The sequence below is a fragment of the Emydura macquarii genome, unplaced genomic scaffold (assembly GCF_026122565.2).
Source record: "Emydura macquarii macquarii isolate MOO-44397 ecotype Brisbane River unplaced genomic scaffold, CSIRO-AGI_Emac_v2 contig_1253, whole genome shotgun sequence".
NCBI classification, from domain to species: domain Eukaryota; kingdom Metazoa; phylum Chordata; order Testudines; family Chelidae; genus Emydura; species Emydura macquarii.
In genome coordinates, this window is record NW_027131390.1 from 34,620,496 (window position 1) to 34,643,223 (window position 22,728).

The 22,728-nt window shown below is 57.1% G+C and overlaps 2 protein-coding genes across 2 annotated transcripts; one reads left to right on the forward strand and one right to left on the reverse strand.

Moving 5' to 3' along the window:
- Positions 1-544: 544 nt before the first annotated feature.
- CLDN2 (claudin 2) lies at positions 545-2,047 on the reverse strand. Its single transcript, XM_067549768.1, has one exon. The coding sequence runs from the start codon at positions 1,950-1,952 to the stop codon at positions 1,257-1,259; it is 696 nt and encodes a 231-aa protein (XP_067405869.1). The 5' UTR covers positions 1,953-2,047; the 3' UTR covers positions 545-1,256.
- An 11,291-nt stretch (positions 2,048-13,338) lies between these two features.
- On the forward strand, positions 13,339-18,165 carry RIPPLY1 (ripply transcriptional repressor 1). The gene is made up of 4 exons (XM_067549769.1): positions 13,339-13,445; positions 14,054-14,108; positions 17,399-17,469; positions 17,901-18,165. The coding sequence occupies exons 1-4, from the start codon at positions 13,339-13,341 to the stop codon at positions 18,163-18,165; spliced, it is 498 nt and encodes a 165-aa protein (XP_067405870.1).
- Positions 18,166-22,728: the final 4,563 nt, after the last annotated feature.

Consider the following 22,728-nt stretch of genomic DNA (forward strand, 5'->3'; position numbering starts at 1 on the left):
CCACTGGACCATACTGCCTCTCTGCTCCCTCAGAATCTCCCACAGGGCTTGAACTGTGGTCCCAGGGGTGCCAGGTTTGTGCTAACGTCCCTGCTCACTATCACCCCCCCACTGAGCTCCCGTCACCAGTTTATCTCAGGACCCCGTCCTGCCGCCCTGGAGGTCAGGGGAGGGTTTTCCCACCCAGCTGAGTGGGACCAGAATCGGGCCCTTCCTGAGCAGCCACCCAGCTCCTTTTTAGATCTTTGTTTACACGTACCATCTGCAAGAGGCCATGGTGTTCCCATGCCTGAAGGTCACGGCTCTTCAAAGCCAGGCACAGAAACAAACATGCAGGATTTCACAGGGGGTTGGGCTTGGGGCTCCCGGTCCCCTTTGAAATACGCCTCCGAGACTCTGCCCTCTGGCTGGGCAGCAAGTGGGTGGCTGTAATAGGCACAAGGTGGCCTGGCCCAGCCTTGGGGAGTGGGTGGGGTTGTTCCCTGTGGGCCAACATAGAGCCCCTTCGGCGCAGAAGGAAAGTTCAGCCGCAGTCTGACTGTAAACACAGATTTATTGCAACGCCAGGCTGTAATCACCCCTTGCCATTCCTGGCCCACAGGGCCATTCAGCAAACACTTCTCTTCCTGTCCAAACCACCCCACAGTACAGTAAGTGCTTCATGACCAGTCCCTGCAACCTCATCCCATCCCCGCCGCCCTGCTCAAAGGCTCTCCCGCCTGCTGCCTGGCCGCCCCCTTCCCATTCTCCCTGTCATTCGCCCTCAGGCGGGTGTGGTGGCAAACATGCCCCTTGCTCTGCGTCCGGTACGCATCAGCACACAGGCCAGTGACCCCTTGCGAAAGCCCGGTGCTGGGGGTGGGTTCTACACGTCCGTCTGCTCCGATGCTATCTACGCACTCGCTGCCCTCGTGGTGCCGGCCATCTGCGCTACGGCTCTTCCTCCTGGCACAGAGGGGGGCGTTCCTGCAGGAGAGAGCTCCCCTGGCCTTGTGTTTTGCTGCTTGCAGCTTGAGGGAAAGCACACAAAGGCTCCGGTAGAGTCCGTGTGTCTGCAAACAGCGGAGGGCCTTGTGGGAGCATCAGTCAGTCGGTGGATTGGGATTTAAAGGACAAGGAGTACAAGAGAGAGACAGTCGAGTGACGGGCACGGCCTCTCCACTTACCTCCCCCCGTTCAGTCCTTCTGAGTGGCCCCCAGGGCAGGGTGAGGTTTAAACACCATCTGCCTTGCTGCTGGGGAGTTGGCCATGCCCCCTACACGTACCCTGTCAGGCTGTAGGCATTGACCTCACTCTTAGTCTTTTGGGGCTGGCTGATGGAAGGCCGGGGGCTGCGGGTGGCCAGGAGTTTGGAGGGGTAGGCGCTCTGGTAGGCAGTCTCAGACTCCCGGGGCGGGCAGGAAGCGGTGAGTATGCAGCCACCGACAACGGAGAGAAAGGCTGAGACGATGCCCAGGTACAGCGCCTCCCCCATCTCGAACTTGGTGCTGTCCGGGAGGATCGGGTTGTAGAAGTCCTGCAGCACCACGTGGATGTTCCACACGATGGGGATGAAGCACAGCACCCCACCCAGGATGAAGATCACCCCCCCTGTCACTGCTACCTTGTCCTTGGCCCGGGAGCCCTGGGAGAAGATGGTGCACTTCATCCCCGGCACGGCGACGAGGCAGGCCAGCGAGGAGACGGCGCTGGAGGTCACCATCAAAGCCTGAGCCGCCTTGATGTCAGGGGGCAGGGCCAGGAGGGAGTTGTAGATGTCACACTGCGTGATGCCGGTGCTGAAGATGGCGCACTCCATCCAGAGGCCCTTGGTGAAGCCCACCGCAGTCACAATGCTGGCGCCGATGTAGGAGCTGTTCTTCCAGTTGGGCAGGAGGGTGGTTATCACGGTGCCCAAAAGCCCTAGCACTGCCAGGATGTAGCCCATGAGCTGCAGCCCGACCGAGACCATTTTCAGTGGCTCTCGTCACCCGGCTGTGGCCGACTGCTCCTGCCGTTCCTCGCCAGCTGCCAGCTGCCTTGCCACCAGCCCCTTTCCTGTCTTTCTATCGTGGCATCTGTTGGAGAGCAGCTCCTCCTCCCCGGTCCTTGTATGCTAGGTCTGTGGGGGCGGGAGCGAGGGGAGGAGAAGTTCCCTGGAAGGCAAAAAAAAAAAAGGAAAAATTCCCCAGCCGATTAAATATTGACCAGAGACTCCTGAGAAATGCCAAGTGCCCTTTCGCTTCCGCTACCTTCCCAAATAAGCTTTAGCGAGAAAAACCCACCAGCTAATAAACTCTGCCAATGGAGCCAACATGTCCCTTTGGGGCAGAGGCCTGGTGACACCCACCACCCCCGGGAACATGAGCTTTGCTTCATCTCTCCATGTTCACTTCCTGCCTGGCTGCTGCATCAGCTCCTGGCAGCATGGGCCGTTGCGCCCTGCTGTTAGACCCTCGCTCGCCTGCAGCCTGGCAGAGGAATCGCCCAGGGCTGCCCAAGGAGCAAGACCCCTACGCCTGCTACGCTTGAAAACCCTGCCTTCCCGGAGTCACCTCCGCCAGCCAGTGCTAACGCCATGCACCCAGAGCTAGGGAAGGAGGACTCTGTAAGTGCCCAGCTGCTTGCCAGGCCAGGCCAGTTTATGATGCAAAGCCAGTGTGAGCTTTAGTGCTGTCAGGATGCAAAGCCCTTCAAAATGGAGACCCTCTGTCCCCTGTTCATCTGGGATGGCTCCACCTCCGTCCCTAGCTTCAGCAGTGACTGGGACAGGGCCAGGAATCCCTCTTGGAGGAAGCTGTGTGTTTTCCTCCTGGATAAGACCCTTTAGAGTCCCTTGCTGGCTGCCTGGTGGCAAGAGCACCAGTGAGAAGGTGCAGCTCCGATACGTTGTCCCTGGGAGCCCTGCCTCAGCCTCTCAGGCGACAGTGGAGACCTGGCTCTGAAGGAGCTGACCCTCTCCAGAGGTCAGGGGACAGGTCCAGCTCAGCCTGGTGGTCTCTCACACCATTTCCCGCCCTAAGCTGCATTTCTGTCTCCTCTGGTGTGTGCAGCTGCTGGGCCCCTGCCTGGCATTGGCTGGCCGGGCTGCTCCTACAACAGCACTTCTTAATGCTGTCGCTACAGGAGCCGAATGGTGTCTGACCAAGAGCTGAGGTTCCCAATGCGTAGGCCACTGAGCGCAGGGATGGAGGGGAGAAAAGCTTCCCTGGCCCTGCTGCCCCCCGCTTTCTGCTTTCCTCGGTGCACGGCTCGTTCGCCTGCATCGTCTCCTGTTTTCAGATCCTGCCTCCCCAGCCTCAGCCAAGCACTGAGGGGAGCCCTGCCCTCCGGCACACTAGCTTCGAGTCCAGTAGCTGGGGCGATTCAGTTGGGGCGCTCCTCCCAGGGCAATCCTGGCGAGCACCATGAGGTCCATGGGGAGTGGATCGGATCACTCAGCTTTGGGGAAATGGTTCTTTTGAATTCAGCCTCTTTCCCTCTTAAAGAAGTCTTCTGAATAAGCCCCTCCCTTTGCAATAAATTGGCTCCCCAGATGGATTTGGGGCAACAGTGGGGAGTCACTGCACTGCTTCACTCAAGCCGTAGCATGCATCAGCACCTCGGGGCTGAACCCCCAGATCCCCAGAATGCGGGGCAGGAGTGCGGGCTCTGTTTAGGGTCACTTCCTGATCTTTCCTTGGCGGGGGAGCTGAGACACCCGAGATAGGAGTGCAGCCTGCAAGGGAATGCTGTCGTCTGGGAATTAACTCTTGCAGAGACACGCCTCGCTTTTTGGCTTCATTGTGATGGTCAAGCAGGGCCCGAGCCAGCCTCTACTGCAGGGGTTCGTAAACATTTTTTGCTGGGACCCCCTTTGAAAATATTTCAGGCTGCACAACCCCAAGTTTGAGAACCTCTGCTCTATTGCCTAGTGACACCTGAAGCTTTCACCCGGATGGCTGTGTTGACTAGAAGCATTACCTTCTAAGGCTGGCCTTTCCCTGTCCCTGGCAAACCCTATCTGTTAACAGCCTGTGCCAGACAGAAATCTTGGTGATGTGACTAAGGGCTGGGCTGTGAAGTTGGAAGCCCTGATTTCTGTTCCTGCCTCTGCTAGTGATTTGCCGTTGACCTTGTGCAAGTCACTTAGGCCAGAAGTGGGCAGCTGGGATTAATGGGTGGCTTGAGCCACCTAGGGCCTGGTTTCCCGAGGGAGTTATTGGCCACAGCGCTCCTTGACACCAACATGGCTCCAGCTGGGCACTTACAAGTAGAGAGGCCTGAGTTAGTGGAAACTATTTTTTGAAAATGTTGGTAGCCACTTCTCTGTGCCTCAGTATCCCCATCCACACAGTGCGAGTCTGCCTGCCTCAGGAAAGTGCTTTGAAAGCTACAGAGGAAAAGTGCCGCCTCAGTGCAAAGCATTTGTTACAGTGTCGGAGGGAGGCAGGGGGTGCTCCATTCGTTAGCAGCACCTCATTGACACTAGGAGGAAACAAACTTGACAGACCCATGGCAGAGCAATGAAAATAGCATAGGCTTGCAGTGTGAACAGGCCCTAGGGCCTGCTCTTGTCCTGAACTAATGCTGCCGTGTGATGCTCTGCTGGAGTATTTCTTCAGCCCCTCTCCCTGGCCCTCCGTTGTCATCTGGCTTCAGCCGGTCCCCTCCTAGTGCGGCACAATAACATGGACAAATGGCGCCAGCTGCGTTGTGGAGATGCTTTTGCAGTCTTTATCCCCACCGGGTTTATTTCTAAAACCCCCACCGGTGCATTCAGAAATGGGGGCTGGTACCCCTAAAAGACACAGCCGTTGCAGGCCAGCTGCCTCTTTCACTGGGAGAGTCAGCTGCAGGCTTTGACTGTAGGGTTGCCAATTTTGGTTGGATGTATTCCTGGAGCTTTCATCAAATGACATAATCTTTAATTAAAGATTAAATCTTTAATTCCTGGAAACGCCAGAGCAATCCTGGAAGGGTGGTAACCCTATTTGACAGAGACAACCCACGCGAGAACGAAGCAACAGAACCTCCGTCCTGTCTCCTTTCCCTCAAATCTGCCTCTCAATCCTTCTGTTGCCAATTTCCCCAACACGTTTTTGTTTCCCTCCCTGCCACCAGTGTTTCCCTCAGCCCAGCAGCCTGATGGTATCCCACCTTTGGCATTTCTACTGAGCCCATTACTCTAGTATCTTGGCACTGCCCCTTCTTAGTCCCAGGGCAATTCCCTGGTGCCAACAGCCTGTTCTGTATCACAGCTCTGTTAAAAATGGAGCTGACTGCAATGTGGACTCCAAAAGTGAGTAGAAATGTTGTTCAAAGCCTTGCAAAATGACACAGGCAGAGTTGCATCCTCTGGTGCTGAAATGCAGCCAGGAAAAGAGGGACATTCAAAGCCCTAAGCAAGGCCCAGTGATACTCCACAAGGGGATTGAGGCCAGGTCAGGCCAGGCCTGGAAAGTGAAGAAAGGAACAAGGGGAAAACTGGCGCCTGGAGAAAAATGTGCAGGGGCTTTGAAATACTTACGAGAAACACAGCACCCGGGGGGGAGAGGGGGGCAGCCTAGCGGAGTGGGGATTGCACAGGGGCCATGAGTCATCCAAGTGCAGGAGGACAATGTCTGGTCCGAACAGGGAGTGCAGAAAGGGGGATGGGGCCTGGCGGGGGGATAAAGGATTTCTAACTGCTAACTGCAGCTTTGCAAAATCCATCTGCAAATCTTAGCCTGGGTCAGAGGCTTATTCCAGATCTGAATTAAACCCTTGAGTGGTTGCAAAACATGGAGGAGCCGGTGGCGTCTCATTGTTTGTTTTTTTTTTTTTTGATTCATTAACAGTGTAAATAGTTGATAAAGGGGTTTGGGGTTTATTGCCCGTGTGATTTTGTGGGGAACGGGGCAGGGAGACGAGCACGAGGGCAGTTTGGGGCAAACAAATGCCAAGCTGGAAAGTGCAACTTCCCTGCAGAGTTTGGGGTGCTGATTTGGGGCAGCCGCCAGCCTGTGCCCACTCTCCCCTGGGAATCCTGCCAGGCTCCAAAGTAGGAAACTGGCGAGGCGTGGCACAGATGGTCAGAGCTGTCCGGGGGGCAGGGGGTTGGAGAGAAGGTGGGATTCTTCCTGATAAATGTAGGATTGTCCCTAAATCTACGGGCTGATTTTAGATAGTAGCATTGTGGAAGCATCCCTTTGAATTGTCCCAGCCAATGCAGAGGGAAGTGTCTTGAAACTGAAGATGTTGAATTAGACGCAGAGGTGGCAAAATCTAAGAGTTCTTGAGTAGATGCGAGAGTCCATCTGCGACGGCTCTCTTCCCTTATCCGCACACACACATCGGGTGCCCCCATTAGATCCTCTGGCAGCATAGCCGTCAGCACATGGGCTTTCCTTGGAAGCTGCCATCAAGCCACTGGCCAGCTGCAGCCCCATTTAGTTTAGGAGCTCAGATTATCAAGATCAAAGGTCACAGGGTTGCTGCAGCAGGCATGGTACTTCGGTCACCGGTGGAATGGTAGATCTGCTGTCGATAGGCCATGGCTCTGCAGTTGGGATGCAAACTCTTAGCCCCATGAGGTGTGAGAAATCCAGACCCCTCAGGCATGCAGGAAGTCTGTGTGTGGGGGAGGGAGAAGGCGGGGCGTGACTCTGTGACCTTTGTCTGACTCTCTGCCACAAACTCCGAAGTGCACTGCTTTCAAGGGTCTGGAGAAGTGACAGCTAAGCAGAGTGTGCCAACACCTTCCCCGGCCAAGCTGGCGCCTGTGGAAAGGGCAAGAGACCATTTGGGAGGCGGAGGTGTGAAGTCTCCCATTTCAGGCTACATTTTCCAGCCTCCTATTCACTCCACTGATCGTATCTTTGCCGGCGCTAGTCACGAGCTGGGTGAATGCTGCTATGGGGTCCTGGCCGGCGTGATCAAAGGATAGCTGCACTGACAGAGCAGTCAGTATGGGCATACTTCAGACCTGGCCAACCTCAGGCTTTGGGCTTTCACAGGCCCTCAAACCTGCCTCCAAAATCGCAGGATCTTTCATGCTGCAGCTGTGAAAATGGCCCTGAGCAGTGCAGAGGAGGGATAGAGAGAGGGAGTCCTGTTTGTCAGGCTGCAAAAGAGAGAATTCGTGAGCTCTTGTCTGGAGTCTCTGAAAATTGGGAACTGGTGTTTACAAAAAATTCCTTTTCTGTCAGTTTTGTGCTTTGTCAAACAGCAAAGAGAAGCTGTAGGGCTAGGGGAGCGGCTGCGATGGCCAGTTTCCAATCGGGATGGATCACATGCCAGGGCAGGTTGCTATCCTGCGCAGACCCCAGGCCCAGTCACGTGACCAGAAGTTGATTTTATTTGTGTTTTCTAGGGTGCATTATAGCCCCGGTATGGAGACAATGTCCTTGCATCAAAGAGCTTGCAAATGACAACAGCCAAGTATAGACCAAGGGAGGTGGAGACCTGACAGCAAGTGTGACAAATCAGGATGAGAGGTGGCGGAGGTAATAGGCGTCAATATAAGATAAAGCCCCGAATATTGGGACTGTCCCTATAACATCAGGACATCTGCTCAGGGCTGCAATCGTGATGGCAAAGCGATTGTGCTGGAGCGCGCGCATGGCTTGTTAGTGTCGTGCTTGTACAAACTCGAATGCGAGCCAGGTGCAGGGGTTGGGCCAGGCTGTGGGGCGGGTGCAGGGGCGTGTGCAGGAATTCAAATTTGACCGGTTTTGCGGGGGCACGTTAAACACACACTCACCGGGGCCCGGGGCTGCGGCGGGGTGAGCGAGTGGTTTTTGTGCCCCCACTGATTATTGGGGGACCCATGCCCCTGCTTGCCCCCCTTTGCGCATGCCCCTAGGCGCGTGGTTAGGGGTAGCATGGTAGCCAGGGTGTGAGTGTTGGGTGGAGTGGCAGGGGCACGAGGTGTCCCAGGGTGACTGGGAGGAGGGGCCAGTGTTCCTGGCCTTCGCAAAGAGGAGTGAGGCAGACGGCGCCAGAGGCTCTGGTAGGCTGCACAGACGGGGTGCCCGCTCAGCCTGGAGAGGTAAGGGGAAGGGCCTGAGGCTGAGAACCAGGGCGAGCAGACCCCACGGGAGTTGAAAAGCCCGTAGCTGGGGAGGCCTGAGCCTGGCCTGCCAAGGGGGGAAGCGCTGCAGAGAGCAGGCTGGGGGAGGAGAGAGAAGCCCCAGGACTGAGCATTGTTGTGTGCTAGACTCTGGGGAAGGGGCGTCCCTGGACAAAAATAAAGCCTGTGGGGAGTTACTAAAGGGTGCGAAGAAGGGACCGGAGGCAGGGTGCCGCAGAGGCACAGCAGGCCAGAAGGAGGTGCTGTAGAGCAAGTGCGCCATTCTGCAGCGCCCCCTTCTGGCCCACTGTGGCTCGACAGAGCCCTGCTGGTCCCGTGTCTCTTGCTGACTCCAGTGGGAGTTACGGGTGCTGAGCCCTGCTGATGATGGGGGCGGCAGGGCGAAAGCTGCTGGCGGGAATGTGCAGAGAGCATTTGGGCAGGGGGCCAGGATCGTTCCCTGCCTTTCTTCTGAGCTACATTCCCTACCGCTGGGACCAGCCTCTGGGACTCTGAATCAGAGCAGGAATGAGCTTGGCTTTGCTACACAGGGCACTCCAGGGTGGTGGGAGGCTCTGCGTTAGGCGGAGCGTGTGTCCCCTAGGCTACCCAGACTTGGCCCAAGACAACATCTACAGTGGGCCAAGGCGTCCAGCTGAGACAGGCCGTCTATGCCTCCTGAGCAACCCTACAATAACAACTCAGGCTCCTCAGCATGATGGAGGAAAACAAGCTGTAAGGCAACAGCTTTTCATCCGCTATCAGAAGCAAATCCGGGGTCTGCTCCCGCTGAAGTTGGTGGGAAACCACCTCTTGCCGAGAGCAGGCTCGAGGCCTTGGTGAGAACGCCGTGAGGCTGGGGTGCTCCCCCCAGAGATCAGCCTCCTGCTAGCTAGTGGGAATGGGCTGGACCATGGAGGTCACAATGCCCAGGATGTATTGGCTCAGCACTCACTCTCTTTACTGCAGGGCAGGCCCGTGTTTTCATAACTGCCCTCTCATTTTGGGTGCCGGGGTTTATCTAATCTGCGGTGTTTATCTGGTCCCCGGCACCATACTAGTTGTGCACCTCACAATCGCTAATGTATTTATCATCCTGACCGTCCTGGGGGGTAGGGAAGTGCTGTTAGCCCCCGTCTCCCAAGCCCTCTCATTTGTGTGTGCAGACAGTGTTTGCACATGCAAACTGGCCAGTCAGAGCCGTGCTGGCTGTGAATGCCGCCGGCACAAACCGGAGTGCCCCAAAACACAGGCACCTTACATTGTAAAGCGGAGCGGAGGGCTTTTGAAAATCTGCACCATGGTGTCCCTTTCTGCGGTCGGTCCGTCTGTCTCTCTCCTGTCCGTACAAATAACACCTGTGTGACCGACTAGTTCCCACAGGCTGCAGGGCTCTTTGGAACTGCGTAGGTGGGAGGGGCGGAGGATGGGGGATCGGGACTGACTGGCTGAAATACCTCTCACAGCAGCAGCCCTTCTCAGCCCTCCCCAGGGTTTGTTATTCTAAGACTCCTGGCCCAAATGAGAAACAAATGGGGAACTGTAACAAGCTCTGCACGCACTGCCAGGCAGGCAAAGGCTTCGCCACTGCCACAAATGGGGGGCAGAGGGGAGCCCCAGTGGTGACAAATTGTGTTCTCTAGAAGAGCCCAGCAAAGCCCACAGCGCTCATCCCCGGAGACCGAGCATTTGGGACAGCTGGACGCAGAAGGCAGGGGCTGGATGGGACCATTTGCTATTTTCTTTCCTTCTCCCACAATGAAGGCTTTGTGGGCGAGGGGGCTGACCTGTGACCTCACTTTGCCTCCTGCCCCCATTGCCACCCTGTGTATGTGCTTCTCGTCCGCTTCCCACCCAATGATGAAAATAGCAAATGGGGAAGAGGCATCTCATTGGGGTGGTTCTCCTTGGATAAAGAGGGGTGGGAGAGGAGTGCCACTGGGGAGAGGGGGTTGTGCTTTTATTTACCTCTTCATCCTCTTTGCACTCCCTGTCTTCCACATCAGCCAGGACCTATGTGCTTCTTGGGGATGCTGTGCTGAGGCCCACGCAGGGCCAGGCAGGCTGGCAGACTGTGATGGTTGTTGGCTCTGTGTTGAGGAATGATGGTTCATTTGGGGGTAGAACGAGGCCAAAGAATGGAGGAAGAGGGGTGGGAAGCAGCTGGCATGGAGCCCCCACCAAATGAGACCCTAAAACTGAATGTCCCTGGAATAAGGGTTATTTTCCCTGCTGCACAATGCCCAGCGGCAGCTCTGCACAATGGGCCTTGTCTGGAATCAGCCACGTGCTGTTTCCCGGCCTGCCTGTGAGAATTTCTCCTATTCTCAGCTGGCAGCAGCTTCCAGTGCAAACTCCCAGGCACGGGGTGCGAAGTGCCTCGGGGTGCAGGTTCCTACAGGGATTGCTGCATGGCAGCCCCGCCCCAGGACGTGGGGAGGGGCGAGGGGCCCATACGTGCACTGAATCCTCAAGTTCCTTCCCCCGATTATTTCTGTTGCACAGACAGTGGTAGCTGGGTCGCCTCCTGGCTGGGTGAACCCTGGTGTGTGGGTGGAAGGACAGCACTAGAACAGTGGCCACGTGGGCCCAGAAAGGAGACGTCTTATGACCTTCACAGCTCTGCCACTGACTTGAGTCAGTCCCATAGGTTCAGATCTTCAAAGGCATGTAGGCACCTAACTCCCACTGCAATCCCACTGACATGGGCGTTAGGTGCCTAAACACCTTTGAGGATCTTGTCCTTGCCCTCTCCGTATCTGAGCTTCCTCCACTGTAACGTGGGGATAATAATACAACCTAGCTCATGATTTTATACTGCTGCCTATCATCCTAGTTGGCAAGCGCCTGCTGTAGGAAATTGACAGCAATGAAGAAGTTCCTAGTGGACTTGGACTCTCTGGCCCCGCTCCCTTTTCAGGGTCCAAACTCTGCTTGGGCTACCTTTTTGTTTGTTTTATTGATTGCCCCTTTGTGAAATGCTCCGAGATCTGCAGCTGGAGAGTTCTCTGTTAATGGTAAATAGCGTTGGGTGTAAATTGTAAATGACATGATTGTTTTACAGCCCCGAGGAGTAGCTTGTGCCAAGGGTATTTACAATCAGACACGAGGGAGCTTCTGCACTGAAAGCCGGACCTGTTTCATGGCTTACGACTCGTGCTTGAGACACACACTTTATAGCTAACCAGCTTGCTCAGTTCTGCAGTGCTCAACTCAGAAATACTCACGATGGCCATGTTCCATGTTTGGATTGTCCATAGGCTCCTTTCCCCTAGAGCACCAGCTTCCTGTTCCAGGGCCCAGGATTGCTTTGCCAGGAGCAGAGTTAGTGGCCCACCCTGGGGTCGGAGCAGCCTGTTGAAGTAGGACCCCTGCTCTGTGACCATGGACGGGAGAGAACTGGAGTGGTGGGTTCCAGCCAGGCAGCCTCGGAGGTGAGTGAAAAAGCAGGTGCCCCAAAGATGCAAGGAAGGGCCCAGCGTGAGCCGGGTTTGACACAGCTCCGAAGGGGAGACTGTGCTGTGCAACGTGTAGCGATTCAGGTGCTCTTAGCTGGGCCCTGTGCAAAGTCCCCTCCCTGCGGGGCTGTGCTGACTCAGAAGGGAAGATTCCCTCCAGCTCCTTCCTCGGGACCCAAAGCGGGGGCTGTGGGCGTGGGATTGTGGCCCCCGCCCAGTGGTGTGAATGAGAGTGGAGATTTCCCAGGGCTGGGCGAAGGGGGAGTTGGCCTGGCAGCAGAGCCCGTGTTAATGAGAGACCCGGAACAAATCCCATTAAAGTTTCATTAGGGCCCCTTCAGGACTGTAATTATCAGCGGCTCCCCCCGGTGCTTCAGATACCAGAGCAATGCCCCCGCCCAGGCCAGAGAGGGGAGTCGAGTGAGCCTAGGAACAGAGGAGCCTGGGAGGTGTGGCACATGAGGCCTGCTTGGCACCGCCTCGCGCCCTTTGCAGAGTGGGGGTGAGACGATGCCTTTCGGCCCCAGGCCCGTTTTGCACACACCGTACCCCGTGTCAGTGAGAAGGTGGGAGGTGTGGGGCGAGGGGACCCAGTGCTGGGAAGGCAGCTCTGGCCGTGGCTTAGTGGAGGGTGTGAGGCCCGTCCCCCCATGGGGGTGAGGTGTGAGAAGGCTCGGCTGGTCTGCCTGACAGTAATTCCAGGATCCTGCTTCCCAGGGAGCCCTTGCTAATGGCCCAGTGCCTGCTGGCAACTCCCAGCCGAAAACAGGCTCATCTGAGGAGATGCACCGGCCCGCCCCTGGCTGCAGCACAGCACCATGCCAACCTGAGAGGGCAAAGCCAGCGACAACCGGGCTTGGGAAAGAGAGGCCCTCCTGCAGGCAGTGGGCGCTGGCATCCTGAAGGCCCTGGAGCACCCGTCGCTAGACAAAAGCAGGGCCTGCAATTCCCCAGCTGCAATAGTGGGGCTGCCCCCCTGGTCAGCCGTGCTGAATGATGCGTCCCTCTCTGGCCAGAGCACACAGGCCTGGAGAGAGCTGGCTGCCCCAGCCTGTTTCCCTGCCATCAGTGATGCAGCTCAGCCCCGAAGGAGGAGAGGTGAGGATCTGAAATGTCGCTTTCCCTGCAGGGCTGCTCCCTGTGCTCCTGCATCCCAGACGGCAAATCCTCCTGGCTACGAGCATCCCGCCCCGGCATGGCGCTGGGCTGACGCCGTGTTCTCTGGGCTTCCCTGGCATCGTCCAGCCCGCAGAGCAGTGGCTCAACTTCAGAGCAGGGACCCTGGCCCACAGGTGCCCCTGGCAGCAGGATGGGACCCGTGGTAAGAGACCGGCCGTCTGTACCGAGCCAGGCCCGCTTCTCTCTTTACACTGTTGTTCTGTCCCTGAAATCTCACGCCGTCTCGCCCCTTCGCTATGCCTTTTCCTCTCTCTCTTTCCTTCCCGTCCTCCCTCCCTGGCCTTCTCTTCATTATCTGCGCCATCCCTGCACCACGCCTAGCACAGACCCGTTTCCTACCCACGTTACTGCTCCCCCCCATGGTAATGGGCACACAGAGCTCCTAATCACGCTCATTAATTGTCCCCCCCTCCTTCGCGCCCCCTGGGGCATTTCTCACAAATGGTGTCTAACTTTTCCCTTCTGTGTTTTGTTTTTCCACTGGAGCTGCCATGGCCCCTCCAGCCTCCCGCTGAGCCGCTGTTTACTCAACTGGGGCACAGCACACACCCGGGGACCTCCTGCTCTCTCCCCTTTCCCAGCCCGCAATAACTGACGAGCTGCCAGGCCGGGAGGGCTATAAAGGGCTCCTAGGAAAGGCCGAAGGACCAGAGAGAGAGAGACCTCGCTGCTCTTCCCCGGCTCACGTCATGGAAGCTTCTCGCCACGCTCCCCTCGTACTGGGCGGCTGGCTCTGCGGGCCACCTTCTGCCTTGGGCTGCGGGCACCCTGGCCAGGGACCAGAGCAAGGCGGAAGGTAACAAGGATCTTGTGGCCGCTGTGCCCCTTGCTCCCTCTGTGCCTGGCACTGCTGAGTCGGAGGAGGTGGGGCTGGCAGAGGGGACAGCGTGCACTCCATCTTGCTGCTGTTGCAAAGGGGCGGGTGGGGTGTGTCTGGCTGCGATTGTAAATAAGGACTTCGTGCTTTTCTCCCCTTCTGCCCTGGGGGCTCAGAAACAGCCTTCCCCAACCCCCATTACCAAACTCACTTCCCAGATGGGGAAACTGAGGCCTAGAGAGAGGAAGGGACACCTCAAGGCTGTGTCAGTATCAGGCTGGCTGTCCGGGGGTCTGCCCACAAAGAACAAATCTCCCAGAGCAGGGGAGGTGGAGGGCTGGGGACGTGGGCTGCGTCTCTGCGTTTGTGTGTGGATGCGGGGAGGGTGGGAGGATCTTGGTGCTGAGAACCCTTTCGCCCTGTGTGCATGTGCGGGCGCTTCTGGGCCTGCATTTGCTTTGGTGCTTGTGCTATGTCAGGGGCTTATCTGTTGTGATGAGCTGGGGCTTCTCAGCGCGACAGCGCTCTGGGCATGCAGCCCACCCATTGGCCCGGTCCAGACCCCTCTCCTTGTCTCACTCTCGCAGATTCCCACCTCTGTGGAGACCCTGGCTTCCCACTGCAAAGGACCAGACAGACCTGGTGAGTTTTACCCTCCCTGTTGATGCGGGGCAGGCCCAGAGTCCTGCCCCCAGGTTACTCCCTGTGCCAGGAGCGCAGACAGACTCTGCTGTCGCTCCGGGGCCAGGCAAGACTGAGGGGCCCCTGGTGTGTCATCCAGGGCCTGGCCGAGATCCGGGGGTCCCAGCGCTCGCCTTGGGAGGCCGTCTCACAGCCTCCGAGCAACTCCTGCTGTGCGCCTCTGCCGCTGCTCCTCCTGCAATGTTCCCTCACCCGTCTCCAGGGTCTTGCCTAGAGGGACATACCCAACCCGTAGCCCCTGCGAGTGCTTCCTCGGGCACAGTGGTGGGCTGGGGCAGCCAGAGCCTCAGCTAGTCCGATAGGCAACGTCTGGGCCCCAGCCCAGTATGCACGGCTTCTCCTGCTGGGGGATCGCTGAGCGCTGGCAGCCAGCACTCCCTCGCCCCTTCCCAGCTCCTTCCCGTCCTCCCTGAACACCGGGCCTCCAGCTCGGCCTCCGGGCAGGGCTCCCCCAGCCCCAGAATTCCCCTGGTCCCTCTGGGGCACAGAGTGGGGCAGGGGAGAGTGGGTCGGAGGGCAGGGACGGGCACTCGCCCTGCACCTCTGTGCACAGGATCCGAATCAGTGCAGGCATAGGGAGAAGCGGGCCAGCCCTTGGCTTCATCCATGCCACAGTGTCCCCACGTCTGGGTCTCTCCTGGGCTGAGTGGCCTTGTTTCGGTGGCATTGCCCTGAGGTTCCCTCGAAGTCGCTGGCCCGGAGAGCTGTTGCACTGGGCAGCACATTGCCAGGCGAACAGGAAGAGGTTGAGCGGACAGCCAAAGGCCTGGGCAGGGTGAATCCTGCTGGGAAGGGCTAGACATAGGATAGTGAGAACTAGGCTGGAGGAAATGTCCAGTGGGGACTGATTGGCGTTCACAGGGAGGTGGCCTTGGGGACTTCTAGGTCTGGATGCTGCCCACCTGCCACAGGAGCTGTTTCCACGAGGCCCAGGACTGCTTAAGGCGGGGCAAAGGGCTTCAGCTCGGGGTGATGGGCTGAGCCGGAGGGGAAATTCAGGCTGGAGCCCATGGAAAGCGAGATCAGAGGGCTGCGGGATTGGCTCCCAGGGCAGATCCTGCCCTCAGCACTTTTTTACAACGAAGGCTGGACAGCACCTGCCAGGGCCGGCTTCTGTGGTGGCCCCCAGGAGATGGAGGCTGAGCTGCTGGGCCTTTTCCACCTCCAGCCGCCAAGCTGCAAGGGCTCGCTGCAAGGTCGCTGGGCTGCACAGGGACCGCGCAGGGGCACTGGGGAGAAAAGGCACTGAGGAGGGTGTGGGGGGCAGCCAAGCAGCATTAGCTGGAGTACAGGGCCCTGGCATCCTGAAGCATGGGATCCTCTGAGTAGTCTCCGTTCACACATCCCTTGGAGGCTGGTGGATAGACCCCCACCCCCGGCTGGCACCCCTGGATGATGGCAGGCAGACCTCTCTGGAGGCCAGGGTACCGCCCAGCTGGCACAGTCTCGCCTTTTGAAGACAAGCAGCCGTGAAATGACCCCCCACCCCAGCAGTTAGTGTAGGCCAGTGCTCGACTGGCTCCTCTGCTGGCAGGGCTGGCTCTCTCCAGGTAGCTGCTGCAGGGGGTTAGATTTCAAGCGTCTCCAGCATGCACAGAGGGCTCGGTGGTGGTGTGAAAGGGACGCCTCTGTCCTGCCCCGGGGCAGGGATTCCTCAGGGGGCTAGCGGCGCTGGGCAGGGGGTTTGGCACGGGATGGGATTGCAATGGATAAAGCCCTCCTGAGGGTAGAGCCAGCTTCCTCCCTCGCCCTCTTTGCTGTGGGCACCAGGGAGTCTATTTGGCGAGGCTGGGGCGGGCTCACCCGCGCAGCGCGGCCAGCAGGAGTGGAAATCTGCCCTGAGGGTGGCCTCCCTAAGACCTGCACTGCTCGGGTGCCCCCGCCCCTGTGGGGAGAGGGGAATACCAGCGGGCAAAGGAGCCACGGATCGATCCCAGGAGAGACGGAGAAGCCCCATTAGGGCAGTTGGCCCCTCATGCCAGGGCAGCCGTCCTGGCGGTGCTCTGGGTCCACGGGGCTAGCAATGGGGCTCCCAACCCTCTCCTGGGAGCGGTTCCACAGCCTCGCCCATTTCATGACCAGGAAACTTTCCCGGCTGTTCAGCCTAAACTTCCCCTCTCGTCAGCGCATGCCACTGCTCCTCTCCCATCCTGCCAGATCCCCGAGTGACAGCCCTGGGCCTCGGGGTAACACTCCCCCATGGCAGCACCCAGAGCTGGAAAAGCCCTCTGAGGGGGCCCTAGGCCCACTCCCCATCCCTACTATGCATGCGCCAGTGCTGGGTCTGCTTCTAACACAAGAACAAGGGGACGCACGCTGGTGGGCGGCAGATTCAGAAGTGGTTCAAGGAAACACTTTCCCGTGCACCACACACTTAGCCTGCGGGACTCTCTGCCACAAGGCGTCAGGGAGGCCGAGAGTTTAGCAGGGCTCATAAAAGGATTCGACATTTGAACAAGAGCAGCCTGGATTAGAACAGGCACCGCTGAAAAATGAAATTGGCAAAGGGGCTGAACCCTCTGTGTTCAGACAATGAGCCGGACTCTGTCGGGGTCAGGATGCTGCTCTCCCTGGGGGTAGGTTAGTCCGTCACACCTGCTTGCAATGTTGCCCTTGGCAACAGCTGGTGCTGGCCCCTGCCAGAGACAGGCCCGTGAGGTGGGTGAGGTCAGATCTTTTATTGGCCCAACGTCAGTTGGTGAGAGAGATTAAAATAATAAAATATGCCCTCCCCCACCTTGTCTCTCTGATATCCTGGGGCCAGCGCAGCTACCATACTGCAAACAACGGATGATCTCTGATCTAGGCTGGCAGCTCCAGAGAATCATAGAAGATTAGGGCTGGAAGGGACCTCAGGAGGTCATCAAGTCCAACAGCCGGCTCACAGCACGAGCAGCCCCAACTAATTCATCCCAGCCAGGGCTTTAAAACCTTAAAAACCTGCCCTGCTTCCCTTGGGAGATGATGACAGGGCCCAAGAGATCCCACTGGCAGGCCAATCTTTTCTGCTAGTCAAACTAACTTTTCCTTTTCTTAGTTTCATCTTGTTCTTCCCAGCTAGAGACCCTGGGCTCTCCTAGTGCATCCACTGCCCCCCCAGCCCTGGACCTGTAATCCTGTCATTCCCCAAAGGGACCCGTCTAACATGCCCCCATGCCCCATGCTGGGGGGAGGCTATGGCGCCAGGTGCTGAAGGCATGCATCCCAATTCCTGTTCTTTGTCTCTCGAGGCCTGTGGCAGCGAGATGATGGGGGATGGTGGGTCCGGCAAGGCGTTGGCACTGTTCCGGCATCCCGTCAGGTAAGCGCGCCACACAGCGCCCGCAGCTCACTGGGGCTGCCGCACAGGCTGCTTGCTTCTGTTCACCAGGGGCGGGGATCTAGTGCTGACGGTCCTGGCTAGAGTGAAGTGTCAGCGTCGTGCCCTCGGCTGGGCTGATGTCCTACTCTCCAGCCCTGCAGCGCCCCTCCGCTTGCCCAGTCCCACCCTCCCTTCTCTCTGTAGCTCTACTGATGCCCCACAAACCTGCCTTCCAGCCCCACTCCTGCTCCTCTAGTGCTGGGCTCCCACCACACAACTGTGCCAATGCCCCTCACTCCCGACCTGCAGCCCCCTGCTAGCCCAGTGCTGGGCCCCACACAGGATGTGCTGCCTCTTTCACACCCCTCCCCATACCCTTTCCCAATGGGAGGTGAAGGAACCTGTATTTCTCAACCTTGTTTTCTCCACAGACTCTTCTGGCCCCGATCCAAATCCTTCGATTATCTGTACAGTGAGGGGGAGAAGCTGCTGGAGAACTTCCCCGTGCAGGCCACCATCAGCCTCTATGAGGCCTCTGACAGCGAGGAGGAGGAGGAGGAGGAGGAAGGCTGGGGGGAGGAAGGGCAGGTGGAGGAGGAGGGACGGCAGACAGGGGAGTCCGTGTTACGGCAGGAGGCAGCCTGCCGTCCGGGGAGAGCTGGGGCCAGCCAGCCAATAAAGCTGTGTCTGAAATGAACCCACAGTGCCCACCGCACGGGCAAGACTCGGCTGTGGGGATAAATGCCACCCCCCTTCCCTGGCACTGCCACTAAAGAAGCCTGCCTGAGACTTCATCCCAAGGCGCTGGAACCCCGGCCCTTGCCCTGCGACACCGGGCGTGTGGTGTGTGGGGATGATGAGGGGTCAGAGGGGGGGTTCGGAAGCATTTTCAGGTCTCTTCAGCAGGGGGCACAGTTCAGCAGGGAGCACAGGTGCTGCAAAACTCCAAGCCAAGATGGTCTTGCTGGAGGCGAGGGGCCCCTTTGACTGTCCCAGGGGAGCAGGGCGCGCTAGGGGCGGCTGGGCTAAGTGTGCATCGTGGAGAGGACTCCTGCATTCCAGAGCACGCCATCCCCAAGCATGGGGTGACCAGATGTCCCGATGTTATAGGCACAGGCCCAGTATTCGGGGCTTTGTATTATACAGGCGCCCATCACCCCATCCCGATTTTTCACACTTGCTGCCTGGTCACCCTACCTGAGCAAGGCTGCTACCTGAGGCCGATTTCTGCCTGTCTGGGGCTGAGAAGCGGGGCTGGGCTGAGGACAGAGGCCGACTTGCCCTCCTGCCCCGGCCCCTTTGGAAGCCGGGTGAGGGATCTCAAAGAAGAAGCCTGAACAGACAAAGCTGCAGGAGCTGGGCTCGGAGCCTGCTCCCCCTAACCCTGAGGGGGTGTCTTCCCCCCTGTGGGGGGCCCTGGTGTCCGGCGGGAGCTCAGATGTGGTCTTGGTGTTTTCGTCGGTGTGTTCTGGGGGCCTGGCGAGGGAAATAAAGTGTGTGATGCTCTGATGTCGGGGCTCATGGTCAATGGTGCTTGGGAGTCCGATGTCAGGAAATCGGCCCAGCCTAGGGCAGGGGGCCTGTGTGTGATGGGGGAGAGGGCTGCGGGTAGGGGGCTGAGCTGGGAGGGGCAGGGCAGGATCCTCACTGTGTCCAACAGAAGGTGGGGAGGAGGAGCCCCACAAAGCAGAGGGAAGTTGCAGAGTTAGCAGCTGCCCCATTGCTCGGGGGTCTCCCAGGTTTGACTGCAGTCCCTGGAGCCTGGCACAAGGCCATGGCATCTCCAGCCCGCACCGCTGGCTGAAGGAGGCAGGGGGCTGAGAGCTAGTCTCTGCGTGGGGCTAGGGTGGGGTAGCTGGCCAGGCCTCCAGTGCCAGTCTGTGCTCTGACTGGAGGCACCCTCCCCATTGGCACTTGGGTGCAGGCGTCATCGGGCACGGCAGTGCAGCCCTGGGACTAATGGGGCTGAGGGAGGCTGCAGGGGGTGCCCAACGCCCATGCCCTCCAGCACTTGCCCAACCTTGCCATGCGGTCTGGTGCAGAGCAGAGGCTACAGTGGCAGTCAGACCACTCCGCCTCATTTTACATCAAACTGCTCAAATACCTCCATCTAGTGGCCAAATGCAGAATGGCACAGCGTCACAGCAGGGAACTATGTCACTCCTGCCTCTTCTTCAGTACCAAACTAGCTGAACCAATAGTGTGACAGAAGGTCTAGTGGTTAAATCTGCACTGGGGATCAGAGATCCGAGTTCTAGTCATGCTGCTAGAAGATGATCGCGTTCCAGGCTCCAGGGACAGCAGTCAAACCTGAATTGATTGAGGGGTGAGCATATTTGCCTCTTGAGCACCCAGTGTCCCCATCTTCTTGAACCCATTCCGCGCTCTCACCTGCTCCTCTTTCAGCTGGCTGGGGTTTGTGGATGAGCGATCAGGCTTGCAGAGGGGATGAGGTCACGTCTGCAGAGGATGCCCAAGGCTCATCCCATGCATGCATTTGCAGCAGCTTAACTAAAGTGGGTGCAATGTGTCCCCCATCCAGTTAAACTGGTGCAATGTCTGTGTAGACAAGCCCTGGGGAGGGGCACTCTTATCCCAGAGTCAAAGTGCCCTCTTCTGAGTGTGCCAAAGTCAGTAGAGAATCAGGACAGGTGAACCAGGTGTCCATACACAGACCTTCAATGAAATAACAAGAGGTGGGACTCAAAACTAGGGTGGTGGTTTTGGTGCAAGTTCAGGTGTCAGCCCATCCTGAGTCACAGCTACTGCCTCTGTGGACGGAAATGAGCTTACGGGCAGCCCGGCAGAGCCACCCCAGCTCTGAATATGAGCTGGGGTCTGGTCTAGCTTCTGGATCATCCATGCCTTTGTAAATTCCAGCTGCAGAATCTTTAATCGTGTTGGTGATCCAGGAGCCAGGAAGAACCCAGCTTGATGCTCAGATCCCTAAGTCTCTGGCTGCCAGAAGCAGCGACTGGATGACAGGGGATGGATCACTTGATGATTCTCTGTTCTGTTCACTCCCTCTGAAGCATGTGGCACCAGCCACTGTCGGAAGACAGGACACTGGGCTAGACGGGCCATAGATCTGACCCAGTATGGCCATTCTCATGTTCTTATAGGTATTATTATTGTTATAAGGGTCCCAGTTCTAAAACACAGCTTCCAAACCAAACCCTATGTGGCTTGTAAACTGTCATGAAAACTCCAGAACCTCTAATTCAGTGGTTCTCAACCAGGAGTACATGTATCCCTGGGGGCACATAGAGGTCTTCCAACGGGTACTTCAACTCATCTAGCTATTTGCCTAGTTTTACAACAGGCTACATAAAAAGCACTAGCAAAGTCAGTACAAACTAAAATTTCATACAGACAATGATGTGTTTATACTGCTCTATATACTACACACTGAAATGTAAGTACAATATTTATATTCCAATTGATTTATTTTATAATTTATATGGTAAAAACGAGAAAGTAAGCCATTTTTCAGTAATGGTGCTGTGACCCTTCTGTATTTTTATGTCTGATTTTGTAAGCAAGTAGTTTTTAAGTGATGTGATACTTGGGGTACACGAGACAAATCAGACTCCTGAAATGGATACAGTAGTTTGGAATGGTTGAGAACCCCTGCTCTAATCCACATCCATCCTCATTACTGTACTGTCAGGCCTTTCTTAAATGTGAGCAGCTACTGACACCTGGAGGACATCAGGAACGTTGCAATTTAGTTGACATTTTCCTGCAGAGTTTGAGATTATGTGAACTCCTTGAGCTACCTTTTTTTGCATTGGCAAAGGCCGTTTGAGTTCACAGACCTTTCCTTTTGTCATTGAAGAGCATGGACCCCTCCTCTCAGTTTGATTCAGCTAAGGGAAAATGTTGATTTCTAGCGAAAAGGCAGCTTATGTTCTCCAATATTATGCGTCAATGACTGATACGCCCAATTTATACATCACTTTGCTGTTGCCCTTTAAATCAATGTTTTGTAGCTACAATTGTGTACGTACGTTATCGTCACTCCCATACTAAAGGCCTCGTTTTGCATGTCAAAGAGAGAATCCCCCCAAATTTCCTGCACTCTAGTCTCCACCTAAAGGCTGAAAATCAAGCTAGGCCCTATGTGATGCCTATGCCATGGCTGTTTGTACAGCATTAGGAACCTAGGAATGGTAGGGTTGGCTCCTCTAAGGTACAAAAAACCAGGATGTCCGGGATGTTCCAGAACCTCCCTCGTGTGCTGGTTACAAGTCTTCTATTTCCAGCCTAAATTTCTTTGTGGCCAGTTTCTCCCCAATGCTGTTGCAAGAGCCTTAAATAATAGGTACTGTAGAAGTGCAGAGCATCATCATCCTGGTTTTAGCTATTTATTAGCTGCACCCTGTGATGCTGCAACCAACTGTTGCAGCTCCGAGCTATTGGCTTGAGCCCGTCGCTGTTGTTGTTAGCTGCAGCACTGATGATTCTGGGGTCCGCACTCCACTGGCGGTGGGATGATGCGCTACCACCACCTGTCATCATTACCTGGTCCATCTCAGCATAATAATCTTGCACCTGTTCTCCCTATGTGGTTATTGGCTTTGTCTGCTTGGACTGTCTGTGAGCTCATCGGGGCGGTGCCTGCCCCTTACGATGTGTGGGTATAGCAGCTGGAACAATGGGGTTGTGGTCTCAGCCAGGGCTGACAGGCACCACTGCATGGTACCAAGGGGGCCCTTCCCCATCTGCCCAGCAACGCGCTGGTGCAAGTGGAGCATTGTGGCTTAACAGGCCTGGTGGCGCCTGGTCCCTCTGCTAGGGTGACCAGGCTGCAAGTGTGAAAAATCAGGGCGGGGTGGGGGGTGATGGGCGCCTGTCTAAGACAAAGCCCTGAATGTTGGGACTGTCCCCATAACATCGGGACATCTGGTCACCCTGGCCACTGCAAACACAGCCAGCAAGGCCCCGGCCCAGTGCGATGAGCCCCAGACACTGCGGTGAGGGGCGCCCCAGACACGCAACGAGGGAAGACACCTCCCACTGCGTCCTGGCATGACCCAGCCATTAGGACTACAACTCCCGGAGCACCCTGCGGCGCAGAGGCCTTCCAACCCAGAAATGGGACGGCCCTTTCTTCAAAAGCTGCTCGATGATTGGACACAGCAGGCGGTAAGGCCCACCTCTGCCACGTTATGATTGGATATAGCAGGAGACGCGGCCCCTCCCCTCCAGTTTTGTGATAGGGTAAACTGGATGGAGCGCCCACGCCTTAGCCGCTGT